Consider the following 20,888-nt stretch of genomic DNA (forward strand, 5'->3'; position numbering starts at 1 on the left):
CGAATGTCTTTTATGATGAGATTTTGAAGACTCATCCGAGTCTTTCTTTTTTAAAGTAGGCTTCTAAACACCCTCCCCCATCGCCAGTTTACCTCTATGCTCTTCTAGGGCTTTGTGGGTCATCGACTGGCACGAACCACAGTCTTCCGTTCGGTGGTCGGGCCGAGGCACCATAGACAGTTCTTATGTGGATCCGTCAAAGACATTTTCTTTCCACATCTTAGCCATTTTTTAAAGCCTGTCTTCGGCGTGGAAGGTTTCGAAGACGACAACGCTTTTTGTCACGAAAGACTGAAGCGCCGTTTTACTCGATCCGAAGCAAAGCTAACGGAAAAACGGAACTGAGGCCAACGGGCGCGCTTGAGGCTTTTATACGAGGGATGGCGTTGATACTCGACGGATCCCGCTGAGGGACATCGAGGCCGCGGCCTCGAGTGGAGCGCCCTCTGCTGGACAAGAGAAAAAATTATATATCTAAGATACGGAATAGGTGGGAGGACACAATGCATTCGAAGTTTTTAATCTTCAGTTGCAGCAAAATACTGCAGGCTTAGCCAGCCACGGTCAGCCTAGGGAGTCAAGAAACCATAACGTAGGGATATATTAAGTCAGGATAGACCCCCTGCAACAAGGTCACTGTGAGATTCCAAGATGGTGAACGGGACCTACATAGACACAGGCCACAATTACAGATGTGATTGGGGCCCTTGAAGGTCCCTCCTATACTGACTATGAAGCCAGCATCACAGAGTGAGTGGCAGTCCGCTGAGTCACCAACCTAAAACCACTAGCCTCCTGCACCTGACCTTGTCACAAAAGTCCACTTGGGTGTTTCTGCAAAAATTAAACAATCTGTGACAGCACACATTTATGAATGTACAAAGAGAAACCGTACGAGAAGAAAAAGTGTGGAGTTATGGTTAGCCAGTAGAGGGTCAGGCACAAACATACACGCACTCTAGGTACCGCTCTCAAAACTATGAAATAAAATGCTCAAGGCACCAATGGAAGATTTTTAAGATGTCTCAGGAGACAGGATTGTGTAGCACATTTTGTCAAGCCAGTTGTAGATCACTGAACAAGTTCAAGAAACATGAAATAGAATTTTCAAGAATCTCAGTACAAGCACCAATGCTGCAGGATCATCCTGATAACATTTGCTACAGAAGAGGTATATACAGGATATTGACCTTCGGCCACAATAATTATACTAAGCTAGGGAATAGTTTTACGTGAATAGACTGTAGAAAAATTCTCTATAATTGGTGTAAGTAAAGGAAATACTTAATGTCCCTCAAATGTGTACGCCTAATCAAGAACATTTACGTTACTGGATGCCTATGTGACCTACACCTTTGGACATGCAATGCATGAGATCAATATCTCAGCTATCGTTTAGAGGATTATGAATGTAAAAGTTTGATGCCACACGAATGAAAACAACAAGGACTGGTCACATAGAGGCTGCAGAATTGTTTGCAAACCTATGAAGATTTCACAACAGGCAAGTAAAAATCAGGCACCAGTCTGCGTACATCGTAGTCTTTATTTTGCATGATCATGACATATTACACTCTCCAGAAGATTAACACAACAATTACACAGTAGAGGAAAAACGGGACGCCATCCATAAGTTAGACCTTCATTTAAAAGAACATTTGAAAATATAGAAATTTTAAATACAGTGTACCTTGATATTGTACATACAGTAAAACAAACTCAAACATCATACGTTTACAATACGCAAGAAGGTGGTTCTAATCAACTGTATACTTTAAAACACAGACTGAACAGTAAAATGCATTGAAATAATTGTGCCCTAGGGGCAGTCTACCTCTTGCTGGGGTAGGCAGCACTATGTTATGCTACGCCAGTATATGCCAGGCTACACCCAGTTTTGCTAGACACGTTGGGTATTTCGCCTGATGAATGCAGGGCTTGCCACTCTAGGGAATTGGACGTGGCCTCCCGAATGCACTGAGCCACCCAACCTCACACTGTCTACACTACCCACGGGCGTGACTATCCGATTTGGCTGGACAGACAGTCGCCACTTTCTACTTGCACAGCCACCCACCTCATGGCAACCTGCAGCATGACTATGCTGCCAGGATGCAGTAGGGGATAGATTGCTGTGTTTTATGTGATACTAACTCTACCAGCAATGTTGGGTTAATGTCACAGTTTACTATCACTGAAAAGTACATCAATCTGCCATATACGTCCGCAATGCAATCAATTATGCAAATGCGGTCTATGGTGCATTGGAACCCAGAGCATGGCAACACTGCAATGCTCAAATACTTCAATGTACTAAGCAGCTATACAAACGGTTAATGAGCGCACTTCAAATCACATGTGTTCACAGCAAAGATCTTAATCCCCCACAATAGTCATAACTCTCACAAGTACTACTGTTAATATTGAATGGTCTCAAAACATGTCAATGTTACGTTCATTCCTAAATGAAATTCTAATTCTGACAATTCAGCATATACAATCACATTCAGTAACTAGCTTTAAAACATCAGGTCATGTAGTTATTTATATTCTGTATGCAATTGTATGGTACTTTTACATTTCATGAAAACGTCATGCCAAACATTTCATTTTTAAAACGGTGATGTAATAGCAAATACATTTTTATTAAATTTTGATGAAAACAAACATGAGTGAATAAATGATGCAATGAACATTTAAAAAGGTCTCTTCATTAAAAGACAATCAGTGAAACAACATTGCTACGTGAATGTAAAGCCTGTAAGGTTGCAGTCATGCCACAAAATGGCATGTGTGTGCATGAACCCATAATGTTAGGCAGGAAATTAAATGAAACGTTTAGAGTCCAGCCACATAGTCACTTCCAGGTAATATAGAGGATCTGAGTTCATCGCGTTTAATGGTATGAAGCAGTTTCTGGACTGGAGCAGAGATTCAGGCTGTAAACGAACAGCTCTGGAAAGGTTTCAATGGTGATATCGGTTTCTCAGAGCTGGGCGGTCAATGATGTAAAAAGCAGCTGTACAAGAAAAGAGATTTCCAATGGTCATCTACCAATTGTCCCTGAGCTATAGTATCTGCATGCCCCACTTCTGCCAATGTGCCCCCCAAATGTGTACATCTGAAGCTGGAGGCAAACACAGCATAAGGCCTAAGAGACCACCTGCAGCAAAAGACTATGAGCACCAGGGAGCAAAATCTCTAAAATCTAGCAATACACCCTGGGGAAGGTGGCTGCTTCCTGAGCAGAAATATAAACATTTTACCTGAAAGATTAACACATGTAGCATTGGGGTATTGAAAAGCTACGTTTCCAGGTCACTTAGAGTGAAAAGGTTCTAAAATCCAGGCATCTACATAATGTAGTAGGAAACTAGGAGTAGAGAAACCTTCGGAATGTGAAACAAACTTACAACCTATAGGAGAACACATATTGATGGGAAACTGCACAATGGATTGCATATAGAATAAGCATCAGTGAGGAGTGCAATATAACATATACTAATAGCACACACATGGATAAGAAAACGAACCAGTGCACTGGCAATAGGAGCAGACCCACGGATGAGAAAACTAACCAGTGCACTAAATATGACTGGAAGATGCATTGCAGATGGCACCAGAGGACGCACAGAGGAGGTAACCTCCTCAATGCACAACATGAGAAAAATGCCTCATTCGAAAAGGACCACATTCTAACCAACAAAGAACGTACAGGTGAGAAACTTTGTAATTAACATCTGAGCTGCAGTGACAAAAAAACACAGCATTGAGGCGCCTGCAATTAAATCACATGCTGCTAGGTTGCGGCCATCCCACATCCTCTGCAATTGATTTGGCTTGCAGAGGACTTGGAGCCATCCCCTGGGCAATTAAAAGGTTAATGTGGAATAAGCTTCATTGCGAAGTCCACGTTTACCATTCATGAGAGTACAGGTATAGGCAAGAAACTTTAATCCGCTAAATATGGAAAAAGCTTCATTCAGGAAGAAGACCATACTCTCCACTAAAGTACACATGTCGGTGAAAAATTGAATGTGAAAACCCTTAATTCTGAAAGAACAGTCTACTATCCATGAGAGTGCACATACAGTGAGAAACCTGATCAGTGCAGTGATTGATGTTTGATCAATAGAGAAATGTGACCGCCAGTGTACATAGAGCACAGAGATTGGCTATCGGTGCAGTACATGACGGAAAAGCTTCATTGTAAAGTAAGCCTACTTACCCCAGGGAACAGATATTGATGAGAAACGTTATCAGTGCACTAACTCTGGGAAGGGCTTAATTCACATAAGAAGACACAGTGAACAACAGAAAACAGATACGGGTGAGAAATGGTGCATGCGCAACAACAATGGAGAACGCTTAATTAATATCTTTTTATCCATGAAAGAACACACAGATAAGAAACATAGCCTGTAGATTGAAATTAAGAAACTCTGCAGTTACAGTGGATATCTCATGTGCCAACAGAGAACATACAAGCAGTGCTCCAGATAGAGAACATGTCTATTTTACCACCTGAATTCAGGCAATATTGGCAACAAAGAAAAATAGGGTGTAACCCGTACTCTCTATGACTTCTGCACTACTCAGGTGATGTATTCAGACCAGTGGCATAAGCAGCATCTTCCACAAAGAGGATATCAAAAGACAGACTATATGATTAAATGTTTTTTTTTTACTTAGGAAACTGCTAGCTACAAAAAAGCTTTGGATTAAAGAAAAAATCACTATCTCTTAAATTAAAATACATTTTTAATTGCCAAAAAATAATCAAGTTGAGAACGTGAACTATGTTGTTACTCCCTAAAACATAATGTACACATCCAACTTTACAAAATAGTGAGTAAAACACTCTTACCCATCCCTACTGATAAGAGGTGTACCGACCACTCTCTGGGAAATGGACACATCGTAGCTTGTGCCCCTGCTTTCACCCAGACAGGCCATGGATGTGTTTGGACCAGTAGTGGAAAGAAACCACTAGAATTATGGAAGAGGTCAAATTTATCGTTTAACGTGCATGAATAACTTGGTGCAAAGAAGTATTTCTCACAAACATATTTCTGTTTTACAGTTGAACATATTTTTGCAGTTGAACTCTTTTATAAAATACTCCCATTGGGAACGGGACTCATGTTTTTTCTCCCTAAAATATCATTTTGCTTACAACTTTCAAAAATGGATAGAGAAATACTCGCACTTCAAAACCTTATCTGGAGCACTGCTCTTACCTCAAGATGCTGATCTGGAGCCCTTTGCACAAAGAGAAAAAAGATGTATAAATGCATTTAAAGTTAAGAAAGCTTTTATTCGGAAGGGAATCTTGATGCCACCCAAGAACCAACATATCCGTCTGACAGGTCAACAAGATTGAGTTCACTCTTAACAAAAGTGAAAAACCAGACAGTAGCCTACACAGACCTTTAAAATTACAACAAGGCATATGCAAAGCCTGAACAATGAGAGAAAATTAGCAGGGAATACGGCCCAAGATGTATATTGATACTAAAATGTGCACAGCTAAATACCATCTATGGCAGATTGCCAACTGTAAACTGTCTGGAGGTGCAGATTTATAGAATGGCCACAAAAAGTTCGACCTAGTTACATGAAAAAAGAAAGAAATGCTTGATGCCTACTGCTGAAATACAAAAAACAGTATGTATCAAGATAAACATTCCAACAAAAGAGTTGTCAATTCACCTGAAAGACTAATACAATGTAAAGTTTAGCCAATTGAAAAGTCATTTTTCAGTTTATTTTAGAAGGAAACATTTCTGAAAGACAGGCATCAACATGAGGTAATGGAGAACTAGAGGTGGGCAAGTCCTCGGAATGTGGAAAACATCAGGTACTACAAATCAGAGAAGCTTCAGCATGAAGGGCATCATACATACCATAAGAGAAAACCTATGGACAAGATAAGTAATTAATGCACTAAACATGACAAAAGCTTTGGCTGGAAGATGCATTGCAGATAGCACCAGACAACACACACAGATGGGAAATTCATTATTTAAAGAGAACCCATTATATCCAACAAAAAATATACAGCCCAGGAACTGTAACAAAAACCACAGCATTGCAACAATTACAAATGGTGTCACTAACGTGGATGTTCATGTCCAACACAGTTGATGGGACCTCCAGGGAACATTACCAGATACGCCTGCAGTAGTTAAAAGGGTTCTATGTAAAAAAAAAACCTTCATTGGGACGTCTATTCTTAACATTCATTAGAGAATACAGGCGAGAAACAATGCACTATCTAAAAGGCGAAGCTATATGCATGAAGGAGCCAAAAGCAAATGCTGGTGAGAAAATGTAAACATTCACAAAATCTTAAACAACCTGTATTCTGAAAGGGTTGTTCATGAATATATCATTTCGGTTTTCATTGCACAAACATTTCTGATAACACACACCGCCCCCCTATGTCCTTATTTACATGTTGGCGGCACACCTTCTTGTATGCCGCTGTCTCCTGCAGCTCTCTGCGATGCCAGTTCCCTCCACTTACATGGATGGGAACCGGCACCGCAGGGTCCTCTTTCTTTCTTTGTTTAATTGGGAGCGGGGGACACCCCTGCAACCCCCTAATGGCATAATAGTGAACAAGGGTGCAGGGGAAACCCCTGGAACCCCTGCTCCCCTTTTCACTATAATGCCACCGAATGGGAGATTTCTTTAGAAATGTTTGTCTGTACGCATTTTCCGTACAGCCGATTTTCGCTCGCATTTGGTTTTTTTTCCCCAGAATATTTGTACTGATTCCTTCTGAAAGAACAACCTTCTGTCTGTGAGAGAACACATAAAGAAGAGATGAGAAGCTTGATTAGTGCAGTGAATGTGGGAAAGGTCTCGGCCAATAAGGAAGTCTTAGCTTCAGAATACACATACAGGCAAGAAATGTCAATGAACTAAATGATAGAACACCTTTATTCATAGAGTAAACTAGGTACCACCACGGAACAGATGGGGGTGGGATATCATATCAACGCAATGACTGGGAAAAGCCTACTTTAGATTGGAATTTGCACTGAACAACAGATAACACAAGAGTTAAATACTGCACATGTGCAACAAAAATGGAAAATACTTTAATCTGAAAGAATATCTTTTTATACATGAGAGAACACAATAAAACAGAAAACCTCACCAGATTATGTATTGCAAGTAAGACATACTGCAGTCACCAGGGAATCCTTTGCTACCACAGGAGAACGCATATGCAGGGTTCCATCATATAAGGAGCATTGCTACCTATTTTGACACCTAAAATTGGCCCGATACTGCCAGCATAGGAAAATAAGTAACAGGTGTGCATATTTCAGACCTGTTATGACACCTACACTGCCCAGTTGAAGAGTTCTGACCAATGGCATAATCCGTCCCTTCCAAAATGAGGACATCTGCTATAGGTCTGACAGATGTCAAGACGGCCTACAAAATAAAAATGTTCATTTTTTATTTATGGGAACCATGTTCTACAAAGCATTTTTCAAAAACGGGCATTGTTCTTGTTTCCCAAATATAAAATATATGTTTACATGATTAAAATATGGCAGTCACAAATGGGCACTGCGAGTATGCTCACAAAATAATCCTTTCCCTCTCAACATCCCAACATAGGGAATAAAGTACTCTTACCTGAAATTCTTATCTGGAGTCCTGCATACACTGCCCTTAATGTGAGGAAAGCTTTTGTTGAGTGGGGGAGATTAGATGACACCAGAGAACACACATGTGTGCTAACCTTCTCCGGGGTAAAACTGGCGCGTAGTCTTTCAAATGTAGCAAACCCGACAGGGGTGTACAAACATTCATTAATAAACAAGAAGAGGCGTGTCTAAAGCCCGAACAACAAGATAATGTTCACAAGGAATCCTGATTAAAATGCATACTAAAAAGCACATACAAAACTATTAGCCTTAAGACCTTATCAGGCGTATGCTGCCTTGAGGATTCACGTTGGCCGCAAAAGGTGACAGTTGGAAAAAATAAAAATATATAAATTCAAGCCTATCAATTGAAATAAAAACAGCAAATATTTCTTTTATGTCAGGTAGGAATAACAAAATGAAGAGGCTTAAAATAAGAATGGGCTCAAATATTTCTACCCGCTTTCCCGGAGTGACGAGACTGAATGCCACATTTACAGAGCGCCACACAGCCAGGAAAGGACTGTAAAAAGCCGGATATGATGCAAAAGGCTGCCACAAAAGGGAGCTTGAAAGGGCGAGAGTACTCTTTGTATAGACTGTTCATAGAAACACCAAATGGTACTGATCGCACGCTGCAATAATAAAGAAGTCTTTCTGGTAAATCCTGAAATTAATATGTAATTAAACATAGCCACGGTCTAGAAGAAGAGCGTTTCAAGAATACTGACTTTGGTCACAAAGTGCTCTACCACCTTTCCTAACACTACTGAAAGGAGGGTTCTCAAGTGGCGTGCCGGGCAGATTTCTAAACGAAATACAAAGGTAAACCCTGAAGCAAAAGTAACCAGAGACTGGGGCACAACAGGTAAAATGGAGAAAGAAGCGCATGCAACCTTCAAAGCAAAAACCTATTAGAGGCAGAGATATAGGAACTACGGGATAACAAAAGGGTTGCAGTGTCTGGCAATCTTGCCGATTTGAAGTTTCTAGTAAAATCATTCGTGGTAGTAAAATCTGGAAAAGTAACTCAAGTTACAATCTAAAAGAACAGTAGAACCAATGCTGCGATCCTGGGTTTAAAAGAGAGCCATCAATTTAGTAGGACCAGCAGTAGCATAGGGAAAGGTCATATTTTGGGAGCCATTAAGCTTTACTAATTTCTCACTCATGCAACAACTGACTTGAAATGGGCAGCAGAAACACATGTCTCAGTAGGCATTGAGGGAATAATAAACTGGGTGAGAGTAGATGCTAAAAGGAAGGGTTGAGGGTGGAGCCAGCCACGCACCATGATGGCTGTGCCCTCTGTGAACTCCGGTGCCAGTTCTACCCTTAAGGCTGTGTGAGACGCACTGGAATATTTTAGCTGCAAGAGTGGAGCGGGGTGCAAGAAAAGCAAAGACTAGCTGAGGCCTTACATGGGCGCATTCCGTGGGTCTGAGGAAATGGAGGCAGGACTGTAAAGTAATGAGAAGGGGATTGCTATGCTAAAATGAGATGTCTAAAAGTTGGAGAGCACTCTTAAATCTCATGGAGAGAACTTGGAGCACGAGATGGAATTCCAGAGCTGGGCCTTCTTTTCAATTGTGCAGCTGGAATCAGCTATTCAGCATTCGGGAAAATCACTTTAGTGAAGTAGCAGTGGGGTTCTGGGTTTGCCTCTGAGTCAGAATGAAAATCTTTCCTGATGATGGCTGTCCTACCCGCTCATGCTGCTGGATCTGAGTAGGTCCTTTAGGCAATGGGTCTTTGCACTAGCGGCCCTGATGGGGTCAAAGGGAGAGACACAGTCTTGGCAAATGTGAGACACACCAGGGAGACGGGCGTGGTTCTTTCAGTGGTGGAAAAGATGCGACCTTCCAGGGGGCTCGAGTTCTGGTGTTCCCTAATCTTTCCTGGGAGTCTCAGTTAATAGGTAGCTTTTGGATGTTAGGAATGAGTATCACACAGTCAAGACGATGTGACATTGCTCTATCCAACCAGTCCTGAGATTTTCGTATGGGGGAAAATACACGTTTTGGCAGAAAAAGGCAGCCAAAGATTTTCTTATAAAGATTTGTGGGTAGAGGGCTAGGTGAGGGCTCAGAATGCTTGATTTGGCAATTGCTAGACTAGCCTGCACCATTTTTATATGCTGTGATATTCTACTAGATTAGCATGTGGGGTGTTCTTGGCAGGATGCATATCCTTTTCTGTAGTATACATTGTACTGTTCTTTTCATGAGATGTCCATTCACCCAAATTGCTTTACCCCACAACGCCATTCTCTTGCTTTTGTGGCACAAGAATGTGGGAGGCAAGCTGCTACTGAATTTATTGGCGAATGCGCTGTTTTTCTGAGTTGTGGAAAAAAGCAACTTTTGGAGGGGTGTCTTTCGAGTTGGATGGCCTAGTATTCCAAGATGTTTGAAGAATATTCTTGGTGAGGAGTGTTGTTTGGAAATCTCTGAATCACTTTGATTTTATGTAACATTAGCACCTGGAAAGCATGCCAGGATGCTAATAGTGTCTCGTTTCGCTCTGGCCTGAAACGCAGACACCCGGCCATTACCTGATCGCTAATGCCCCCTCTACGTCAAGGTTTACTGCTTAAATATAGATTTTGAAAAAAGGGAGGGTTAGGATGAACAAAAGCTGCCTAATGTAACAAGCTGATCATACAAGACGGACGATTTAACTCCTCCTTGAAGCATAATAACTTCAGAGAGATGGAATTAAATGAGCATCAAAGATGATGCCCACATCAAATAGTCTCCATAATGTACAGCCCACTGGAGACCATAATGTAGCCGGACCAGTTCCCCTAATGAGAATGGCTCCGTATTGAAAACGGTCTGGAGAACAAGCTTTCTAAATGTGTATGGCGCTATGAAATTACCTAAATTTCAATGCCATTGGTCGGGAAAGGAAGGCTTCATGTGACGAAAACATAGCAAGAGAAGAAAGGTCAAAGGAAAGCTTGTTTAAGATAGGCGTTATAGCCACAATGCTCGCAGGCAAAACATAAGTGGTTACAGAGAAGTTAACACACCATGGAGAGGGATCAGTATTTTCAGTGAATTGATTACTGACACTTGTCTACTCTGTATTCACGCCCTTGAGCATTATCACTTCCAAGGGTATAAGTAAAAGGGTGAATCATACTTTTTCAAGCACGCCTTTCTGCAATTTAGAATTCACATAGAAATCCCATATCCAGCAGTAAAAAAACGTATTCGAGAAAATCAGAATTTGAAAATAATCTTTTTTTTAAAGATGTATAACCTACACTGTCTAATTTGTACCACTAAATGGTCCAGGTATCACAGCTAACTTGACATCTTTGACCAAAGAAAAGAAGGTGGCAAGTTGTTGAAATCATGGCTTCTGGGCTATAAATTAAATTGAATTGAATAAATATGTTTATACATCTGTAAAGGAAGGCAATCGGGTCATAAAGACTTAATTTCAAGAGAAAGGAAACTGCTGCATGAGAAATCAATTAGTTTGAACCGTTTCCTTAGAACTCTAGCAAATGGTGAAACCTACACAGTGCTCTCAGATTCTAAAGATAAAAAAATTCACAAACCCAAAAACAAGTGAAGTTCAGGAGAGTCAGCATTTAATAGAATATGACAGTCGCCAATGTAAAGCAGCTTATTAAATAGTCATGAATAAATGAAAAAAGTCAGTTTAATAGCATGCAAACATGAGAGTTTTCTTTCTGGAGAAGGCATAACCAAGTCTTTGATATACTATTTCAATGGGTACTTTCCCTTGTTTAAAATTTCTATTTGAGAACAAGAGGCACCAACCAACCTCTTGTGTGCTTTTTAAATGAGTTCCTGATGACAAAGTTCAATGTTGCGAACAATGTAATTGACATAAAGGGCATGATGATGCTGGCCATCCCGTTGATGTGGTCCCATAGCCTGGAGTAAAAGGTGCAGCCCCAAGCAATTCAGGCCTTGAAATCTCAGGCGGCTGAAAGGGAAACTCATTAAGATAGTACATTTCGGTGTTACTCAATAGTCGGTGTTACTCAATAGAGAGGTTCGAATTCTCTACAGGTAGCTAAATCTTTCATGCTTGTGAGAGAAAATAGGAAAGGCCCATATCTATTGGGTATCATTGTACAGAGTGTGAAACCCCTTATGAAACACAACGTAAGTAGGATTACTGCTGGCCGTAAGTAGCATTACTGCTGGTGCTCCAATTACAGGTGTTGCCAAGCCTCCAGTGTCAACAATGAATTTAATTAGTATGTATGCCAGTCCTGCTTCAACTCTTACAATGGCCTTTAAACAGGGTCTCCCAGCATCAGTCAACTGCTGCGTTGCTTCATTTGTTAGGCTGAAAACATGAATATCACACTAGTTATAGTATCAAAGGTCTGTGATTTGTTTGTGAAGAGGGAAACAGTAAATGTACAGATGTAACTCAAATCCTAGTCAATCGTTTTCCCTCATGCACTACTGCTGATCCACAGACAGGGAACAAATTGGTTAGATCACTGTACATCAAGCTCGGTTTCCAAGGGAGGCTATTAGGCTCTGCATCTTCAAGCTCAACCCTATTGAAGTTATATCATGTATTAAACCTAAATCTAGTTGTGTATGAAGACGGTGCCACACACGACAACCAGGAAAGCATCTTACATGAGGTGTTGCTATATGTGTTATGATTCTGCCTAGCTAGTAGTAGGGACACCAAAGCCATGGGGGTAAATTCCATGTCTTCTTTTTCACTTCATAATTTTCTGCAAGAAATGTTAAGGGCCAAGAGCTACAAAAGCTAAAATGTACAGGATTTAACCCCTCCACAGCTCCAGCTTGGGGATTGCCAAATACATTAATACATCGGGCAATTAATTGAATTGCAAATTAAGCCCATTAAGAATGACCATTTGAAAACCTTGTACATCATCAGTCAAGTTAACGAGCAAGAGTTATTGCACACCCAACTCTAAAGTTGAAATCTTGGTTTTCTTTGCAAACTGCCAGGCTTCCATGCGCAAATTGAGGAGGTCTTATAGGAAGCCTCCACATTTCAGGCCCCACTTTGGGCCGGTTGAACCAGTACGCTGTAAGATAATGGGGAAAAACAAAAGAAGCATATGCTATTCTACTTCAATAGGCTTCTTTGAAAATCACACGGAAGATTATTTCCTAATGATTTCACTCAGAAGAATGTATAAAACCAATTCCAAACATGTGTTCAAGGTCATGCACCCAACTAAGTGTCTCTCAGTATGTCGAGTCAGGGCTATATCCCTTCACCTTAAAAAGGGTTTATCAACACAAACCACAGCAATCACATGTTCGGCTTGTCTGGATGCATCTGGTGAAGTCCGAATGTATAGATGACTATTAATGGAGCCATTTCTTTTCAATAAACTTGTGCAGCATTTGTATCTTTTCAAAGTCACTTCAATTGAGAACAAAGGTAAATATCCTCCAGGAACAATTATAGATTATTTGTGCAATCACATTGTAACGCCTACTACCTTCATTTACGGCTTACTTCTTTACAGTAGTGAATTCCAAAAGGAAAAAATATCCTCAAATAAGTTGTCCTAGAATCAATGGCTAGGAAACCAGAGGCAAAGCTGCTACTTCATACATGAACTCCTCGAGAACTTCCACTACGTTGTTAGCCTCTGGCATGCCCTCATGCTCAACTTTTACGATCTTCAAGAGTACATCACCGTTGCCACAGTTCTTCAGAAACATGTAACACTTGAAGAGCGAATAATGGCTTGTTTCCGCCTGACGAATGAACCGCTTCAGGTTGTTCATGTCTTGAATGGCCTAAGGGTCAAAGATTAAAGAATTATACAGCAGTGTTGCAGTCCTAATCAATTGAATAATCTCTTGAAAAAAGTGCAAGGAGGTGCAAAATATACAGATAAAAACTAATTATTATGGTGAAGGTTAAAATTCTTTTAGCAGTCAAAATACATTTACTCCATCTGTCACAGGTTTTAACAACAGTCTTTAACCAAAAAAGTGATGGGTGGAAGGTTTTGAATGAATCTGAACCAATGGCACGGCTCTGGGCAACATTCCACACAACCGTTTTTAGCCCGTCTGCACCATTGGTAAAGGGGTCCATCCATATGCAAATCAGTCAGGTATTGCCACCAATCGTAGCCGCCCAGCCCGAAACTGCTAGGTCAGGTCCCCTCTCCACGGAAACACAAGCAACTCCAGTCTTTTCAACCACATTTCGGCCATAAAGAATGTGTATGTGGTCTTATGTGGAAAAATAGCAATAAAGCTCGTTGAAACATAACATGTCATTTAAGTGAAATAATAACAAAGAACATAATTCACTTGGTAAGCAGCGGGGGGCAGCATTTTAATTCAACACCTTATGTTCAAATACAACAAGTGCAGCGGTGGAGTAATGCCTATAAGGACTAGGGATTCAACTAGGACTCAAGAGGGGCAACTGTTTTAAAACCGTCAGGGTGGATAACTAAACGGGTGCAAGGACCAGCTTGCTACTTGGCTACCAGGGAGCTATACTACCCAGCTCCCTTCTTCACTTGTTCCTAGCGACGACTTCTCAGAGGTTTGGTTTTCTTGTAACATATATTCACACCCCCCTGGCATCTGGTCTTGATGTTAGACGCTCTGTTAACAGAAACACTTTATTTCTCCAAGCCTTACCTAGAATGTACCAAGCAAGTATTTCTTTCCCATCGCCAGTGTCATTGTCAAAATGTGCTATTGTAACCTCATACTTCAGGTGCTGCCTTTTCTCCCATCAAGGGACCCATGTGCCATCTCTCATCCTCCAGTTCGTTCCTCTTGGTTACCTGAATTCCCCTTGTTGCACTGACCAAGGGTTTAAAGACGAGATCCACCGTTTTGAAGTCAGGCATGAGTGACATTGCATTGCTCCATGAAGCAACGAAGTTTCTGTTCGATGCATTCCCCATGGAGTTGTGAGTTTAATTTGGTTCTATAGGTGGGAGAGTGATGTCAGCAGGACCTGGGAGAACGTCAATTGATGAAAAAAACCAGTGATCCTCTGCATCCTAAAACTACCCTTGATTTACTATTCTCTACTCCTGCCAGTTAAAAGAGAGTGAGGAGTCTGGCTTGAATTCAGGGAAAATGAATGGGTCGCAGTACGGGCCTGTCTCTGATGGGGCAGGCTGCAAAGTTATGGAAACTAATCTCTTGCCTTTCCCTTACCTTCCTGGGTATGTGTTACAAATGGTGCAATCCATGCCCGGATGTTCAAGAGGCATGGAAGGGTGGGGAACTCTCTCTAGGTAGCCCATCACAAAGCATGTGGGCATCATTAGCCCTAGAGCCCCCATAACCTCTGCAGGAGGTTCATTCAATGCGACTGTCAACGCAAATAGGCAAAAAGGGCAGCATGCTAGGTCCAAAGATCAGCCGATTACGTTTCAAAGAACATGATAATAGTAATCCTGCATTTCACCTTAACAAATATGTATCTATTTTCAATACTCAACTGTATTAGAATGTTATGGGGACTCCCCAGGGCAATAGTTACGTTCCAGCATGAGCTAATGGCTAAGCAGCATTTGAAACTGCACAAAATGCAATCAAATCTGATAACCCATTTCTGAAACCTGTTCAACTTTCAGATCATTACATTGATGATGATATCATTGAAAATTGTGATCAGAATAAATCATTATTATTGGATTTTGTAACATGGTTCAACCACAAACCTTTGAATACACACTGTCTATTTAATATCATTTTTGGGATTTTGCAATCGGTATAGGTTTTGACAAATGACAAATAAACGAAATTGTTCAGAAAGCCTGCAGCAGTAAATTCAGTATATCTGTTTGCCTAGAGTACACATCCAAGAAAAACGAAAGAAAGCACTCCGTGGGAGGAGTACATGCGACACAAGCAAAACTATAGTGATGACATAGTGATATTATTTCCCAAGAGGAATCAGCAAAAATAGGAGTCAGAATGAAGCACAGAGGTCAAAGAGGTCAGCTGTCAGCCATGGGGACCGAGTGCCAGCCATGGGGACCAAGTGTCAGCCATGGGGACCGAGTGTCAGCCATGGGGACCGAGTGTCAGCCGTGCAAAAAAGCATCTTTCTGTGGGATCAACATTAAAGAAAGTGAATGAAGTATAGACAGTGTATCACACCCTACAATATACACAGCCACACCTTCTACAAGATTCCTATGAAAAGTGGCACTTTCTACAATTGTATCCAGATTTAGGAAACTGTTACATCTCATCCGGGAATGGCCTACTATCCAACCCTAAAACCAATCCCTACCGTAAACCCTACATGGCTCCCGGCCCTACCATAGACCTTTTCCCTATGTGGCACCTGCAAAATGACATGGGCAAGACTAAATAATTCCAAATGAATACCAGTTGTAAACACATAATGTCAAGATGTATTAACTGCTATACAACAATCTGTGTCAACATTTGTAGGAGTAATGCAGAAAAAAGTACCAGCTGTTCGAACATATAAGGGTGATTACAAATAAAAATTCTATATAGCCACTGGCATGCAAATGGGACATTATACATAACAATTCTCCTTTGGGGAACCTAGAATATATAGGCATTGAACATTGTGAACACCACTCCAGTCTTTCTAAGAGGGCAAGAAAGCCTATGGATGTTGTTACTTATGATCACAAGGAATGGCCTAACCAAGACAATGATTGTTTCTAGTTCCTTTAAAATACATATATTAATTTCATGAATAATAGAAGACCATGCAAAATGAATTATAATTTGTTTTTGGCGCTTTGCCATGACAATAATATATGTTCAGAATATGGTGAATACTGAAGACAGAAAATCCTCCTGCAAGGCGATTATCTTCAAAACATACTATAGCATATAAATGTACTGAACACATTTGCATTTGAGATGATGAGGTTAGTACCCACAAGATTCATACAGCATATGAATATCAGACATATTTGCATAACACATATTACTAAAATAGTTCAAATGACTTCACATGGGAGACTGCCAGCCGGTGCGGACCAAGATGGCAGCAAATTAGGTACACCTCTGCCACCCACCATCCACAACCGAATTATTAAAGGTTTTTTTCCACAAAGAAGACTAAAGTCGTGACGGAAAGTTCCCCCCAAATGGTTCACACAGGAAAGGCTAAAAAATGAAGGCTGCACCTCTCGATACAATAGAAGCCTTAAGTGCATCAAGGCCTCTATGACAGGACCTTGGCGCAGAGGGCCCAGCGTAAGCTGAGCAAGAACCCAGCGAGTTGGGACCAGGCAAGGAAGAAGTACACCCGCAGTCTCGAAGCGTTCAGAAGGGGAGATGAAGAAGTGGAGCAGAGAGGCCTAGGAGTGGTGGCAGGCGAGAGTACAGAGCACAGGGGTTACAGAGACCCCAGCAGGCACAGCGCTCAGGAGAGAAGACGCAGAGGTGGAGCATTGAAAAGGAAGCATCGCAGGGAAGGGAGCGCAGGGGTAAGAAGAGGCCTCATAGCAAGCACACCCCCAAAGATTCAAAAACCACTGAGCGAAGTACGCAGTACAGGGGGGAGATGCAGACAAGGCCCATCCCATATACATGTACCAGACTGGGAAGGATTCACAACACAGTGATCTCTGGAAGATTTATTAGAGTTTGCAGGACTCTGGAGAGTACCGACAGTGAGAAGAATCATGAGAATACCGAGGGCAAGCCTCTCCACTTGGTCCAGGATACTCTAAAAAGAAGTCCTCTGCTGTGGGTGCACTAGAGAGACCAGTGGAGGGGCACAGATCCCCCCCTCCCAAAAACATTGTGACAAAACTACCCGAACATGAGAATTGCAGCGCCCCATAGATGTCTTGAGGGGTCTTACCCTGGTACCTTGGGAAATCGATAAGGGTGGGGCACCATCACAAAAATTCACAGAAACCCCCTAAAGGACACATAAGGTGTGGGGTTGGGGAACATCGGAGACGACACACGTGCAAGGAGAACGTGCGGCTAAAAAGACAGGTAAAAGAAGTCCGGTGCACCGGGCAAGGATAGATCCGTTGCCGGCAGGGAGAGATGGGCCATGTGTATACACAGAAACAAAACCACGCGGTGGTTCCGATACCATCCATGCAGAGCAAGAATCCCCTGAAATAAGTATAAGTATAAATAAGTATAACAGTGATGCTTAAAAAACACTGGAGACAGTGAGCTCACAAACATAGAGCTAATAACTGGAAACCATAAGAGCCCACATCTGTAGAGGTCTGCAGTTGACAGCAGGAATTGCGGTTTCTGACCTGTGTTTCAGGAGGATTGTTTTGAGCGTTATGCCGGTTGATGGACCCAACATCGGAGCGATTAAAAACTCCTGTGCCAGCAGAGCGCAGCCGAGTGCTGTAGAGGTCTGCAGTTGACAGCAGGAATTGCGGTTTCTGACCTGTGTTTCAGGAGGATTGTTTTGAGCGTTATGCCGGTTGATGGACCCAACATCGGAGCGATTAAAAACTCCTGTGCCAGCAGAGCGCAGCAGAGTGCTGTAGAGGTCTGCAGTTGACAACAGCTTGTGGCAGCCGTGAAAGCCATCTGATGTTTTATGGCAGGTAAAGCCCCATACAACCTGCAAAGTAACTCAGCTTGCACTTTGTGCTGAGGTTGGCACGCAGTTTACCTCCAATTTAGGTATGCCGGAGCCCAATGACTTACAGCTTATTACCGAAGCAGCAAGGCAGACGTGACAATTGCCGTAATTGTATGCCCACAGTCAGGCACTCCCTCCCCAAGACCAACCAAGGGCAAAAGAAAGCTAAGGGGAACACTAAAAATAAGGAAGAGAATCCTATTACACCGATTGCAGGGCAGGAAATAACAGATTATTTCCCCCCTAACAGGGTCTACCACTGAAATGACACCTGTATTTAATAGGCACCCCATTAAACCTCAGTAAACAACAGTATAAATTACTCAAGTATGCATTAGATGGGTGAAGCTGGGGGTTGTCAAACATTTTACTTAGACCACCTGGGAACAGATAATAGGGGCATCAATACGACTTTGGTTAAAAAAGAAATAAGTATTCGGGAGGCATCCCGCTACGGTAAACCTTTCAATGCTGATCGTACCTCTTTCTATTAGTAGTTCAAGCTCTTCTTCCTCTTCGCTTAACCCCGATTCTCCTATATTACACCATACCTTAAGAGATGCAGACAAACTGATTAAATTATCAGCACCAACGATTTCTGCTTTGAACTGGGTTTTGAGAGCTTTTGTCAGCCTCTATAATATCCTGGATGAAGTGAGATTGCATACTACAGTTTTGAGTGAGATCAAATTAATATTGGAAACTTTAAATTCTCTCCCCAAATATGCACTGTCTCACAAAGGCACAAATATAGTTCAATGTAACCAAAAAAAGATGGTCTAGTAATACGGACCCTAACGGGAATTGGAGCTCAGGTTGGTCCCTTTGACTGCCTTTGCAGAGATGAGTCAATGAAGATCTTAGGTAATATAAACCCATCCACCTCGGGGTACTGCAACAAACACCAAAAAGAAAAAGTGTGAAGCGCAGCAGAGCATACTGCAAGATCAGGGGGCACATGCAAAGAAAACTAAAAATCTAAAGAGAAAAGGCAGTAACTAAAGAAAATCCAAAAAATGTCTTTGTTCCTTACATCTCACTGAGTGGCGGCTAATGAAGAATTAGGATATACTGACAATACACATTTATTACCTTAACAAAATAAACAAATTCAAACTTCCCCGCAAGATGAGCAACACACTAACAAAATAGAAAGAGGTAGAAATAATGGGAAAACAAACAAGGAAAACAGGATCCTTTGCTGTGATCAAACAACACAAACATTAATTCTGTCATCTGATAATTCCAATAATGAATGTATTATTGACAAACATTCTAATTCATTATTATAAAAGTCTAATGATCAGTTTAATTGCTCTTGCGTCTATGGACATAGGCCTGTGACTACAGTTCCGAGCAGCCCAAGGGTTTTTAACCCCGTCAGTGGCGTCTCGGTTGCGCCTCAGCTCAAGTGTGTTCCGTAAGGCTGGTTGTGCCGGCATATAAGGAGACTGCTACTCTAGACTCTCAAGTGAGTGTCTGTTGTGTTTATGCTTGACTGTAGGGATACTTTTGCATGTTGATATATCTTGGGGGTAGCCACTTGGCTTAGTGCATTTGTGACAGAAATTGACATTTTCCTAATTCAATCAAGTGCACTCCACGATTTAGTAGCACACCCAGCGTGGCCAAAAACGAATTTAATGCTCGTCTTTGACCTACCTTTCTTTGCAAGCCTGCACCCTCGGCCACAGGGAACTACAGTTCCCAGCAGCCCAAGGGTTTTTAACACTGCCGCAGCGCGTCAGCATCGTCACGTTCCACAAGGCCGGTTAGCGCCGGTTTGGGCAAGGACTGCACACAGCGAGATACGGTCAGCCTCTACAACACAGGTACTGTGTATGTTGCCTTATCTTGCTTCCTATCGTTGGAAGAATGTGGCCCATGGCCCTGCCGGCCGTACTGAAGAACTTATTTGTACAACAGAAGTTGAGGCAGACAACAGGGCTATTTTACAGCGCACCTTATCCAGTAACACTGATGCACCCAATTCCACTCTCACCCTCTCCCTTCTCAACACAAGATCACTGATTAAGCATGGAGCAGAGGTTCCAGACTACCTTTCAGAATTTGGCCCCGACTTGTTCGCCTTAGCTGAAACCTGGCTTAACCCCTCCATACCCAGTAATGCAACCTTATCCATTCCCTCTAATTATGTGATCTTTTGATCTGATCGACTCAATAAGGGGGGGTGGGTTAGCTCTGATGTGCAAAAATCGCCTCGACTGCCATATCATTACTCATACTAGCCCAGATGACTGAATCAGTAGGGGTCAAGATCAAGACCTTGGCCAACTTCTACCTAAGTATCTTGACACTTTACAGGCCCCCCAGAGAAGTGGGGAACCCTAGCCCACACACACTAGCCCAATATAACCAGGCAGTGAAGGAATTTAAAACTGGCATTATTACGTCCAAATCCACCTATTTTAACAATAGGATTAACAATGCTCAATCCAGTACTAGTGATTTTTTCTAAAATCTTGACCGATTTTCAGGTCACCCCCTCCACTAACTATGACCTGACCAAGGACTCCACATGCTGCCAGGAAATCCATGATGGGTTCATTGCTAAGATTGCAGTTTATAAACAGACTATTAGCAATATACAGACATTATCGC

The 20,888-nt window shown here is 41.9% G+C and overlaps 1 protein-coding gene across 1 annotated transcript in view; it reads right to left on the bottom strand.

The window, feature by feature from the left end:
• Window positions 1-1,526: 1,526 nt before the first annotated feature.
• The window catches only part of C3QH17orf75 (chromosome 3q C17orf75 homolog), a 717,668-nt gene continuing 698,306 nt past the window's right edge, over window positions 1,527-20,888 (bottom strand). The window contains exon 10 of the mRNA XM_069654978.1: window positions 1,527-13,462. Coding sequence (XP_069511079.1) covers window positions 13,241-13,462 — 222 coding nt within the window. The 3' untranslated portion in view covers window positions 1,527-13,240. The remainder of the gene's footprint in view (window positions 13,463-20,888) is intronic.

Source organism: Ambystoma mexicanum, chromosome 3q (genome assembly GCF_040938575.1).
Source record: "Ambystoma mexicanum isolate Mex_15411 chromosome 3q, UKY_AmexF1_1, whole genome shotgun sequence".
Taxonomy (NCBI): Eukaryota; Metazoa; Chordata; class Amphibia; order Caudata; family Ambystomatidae; genus Ambystoma; species Ambystoma mexicanum.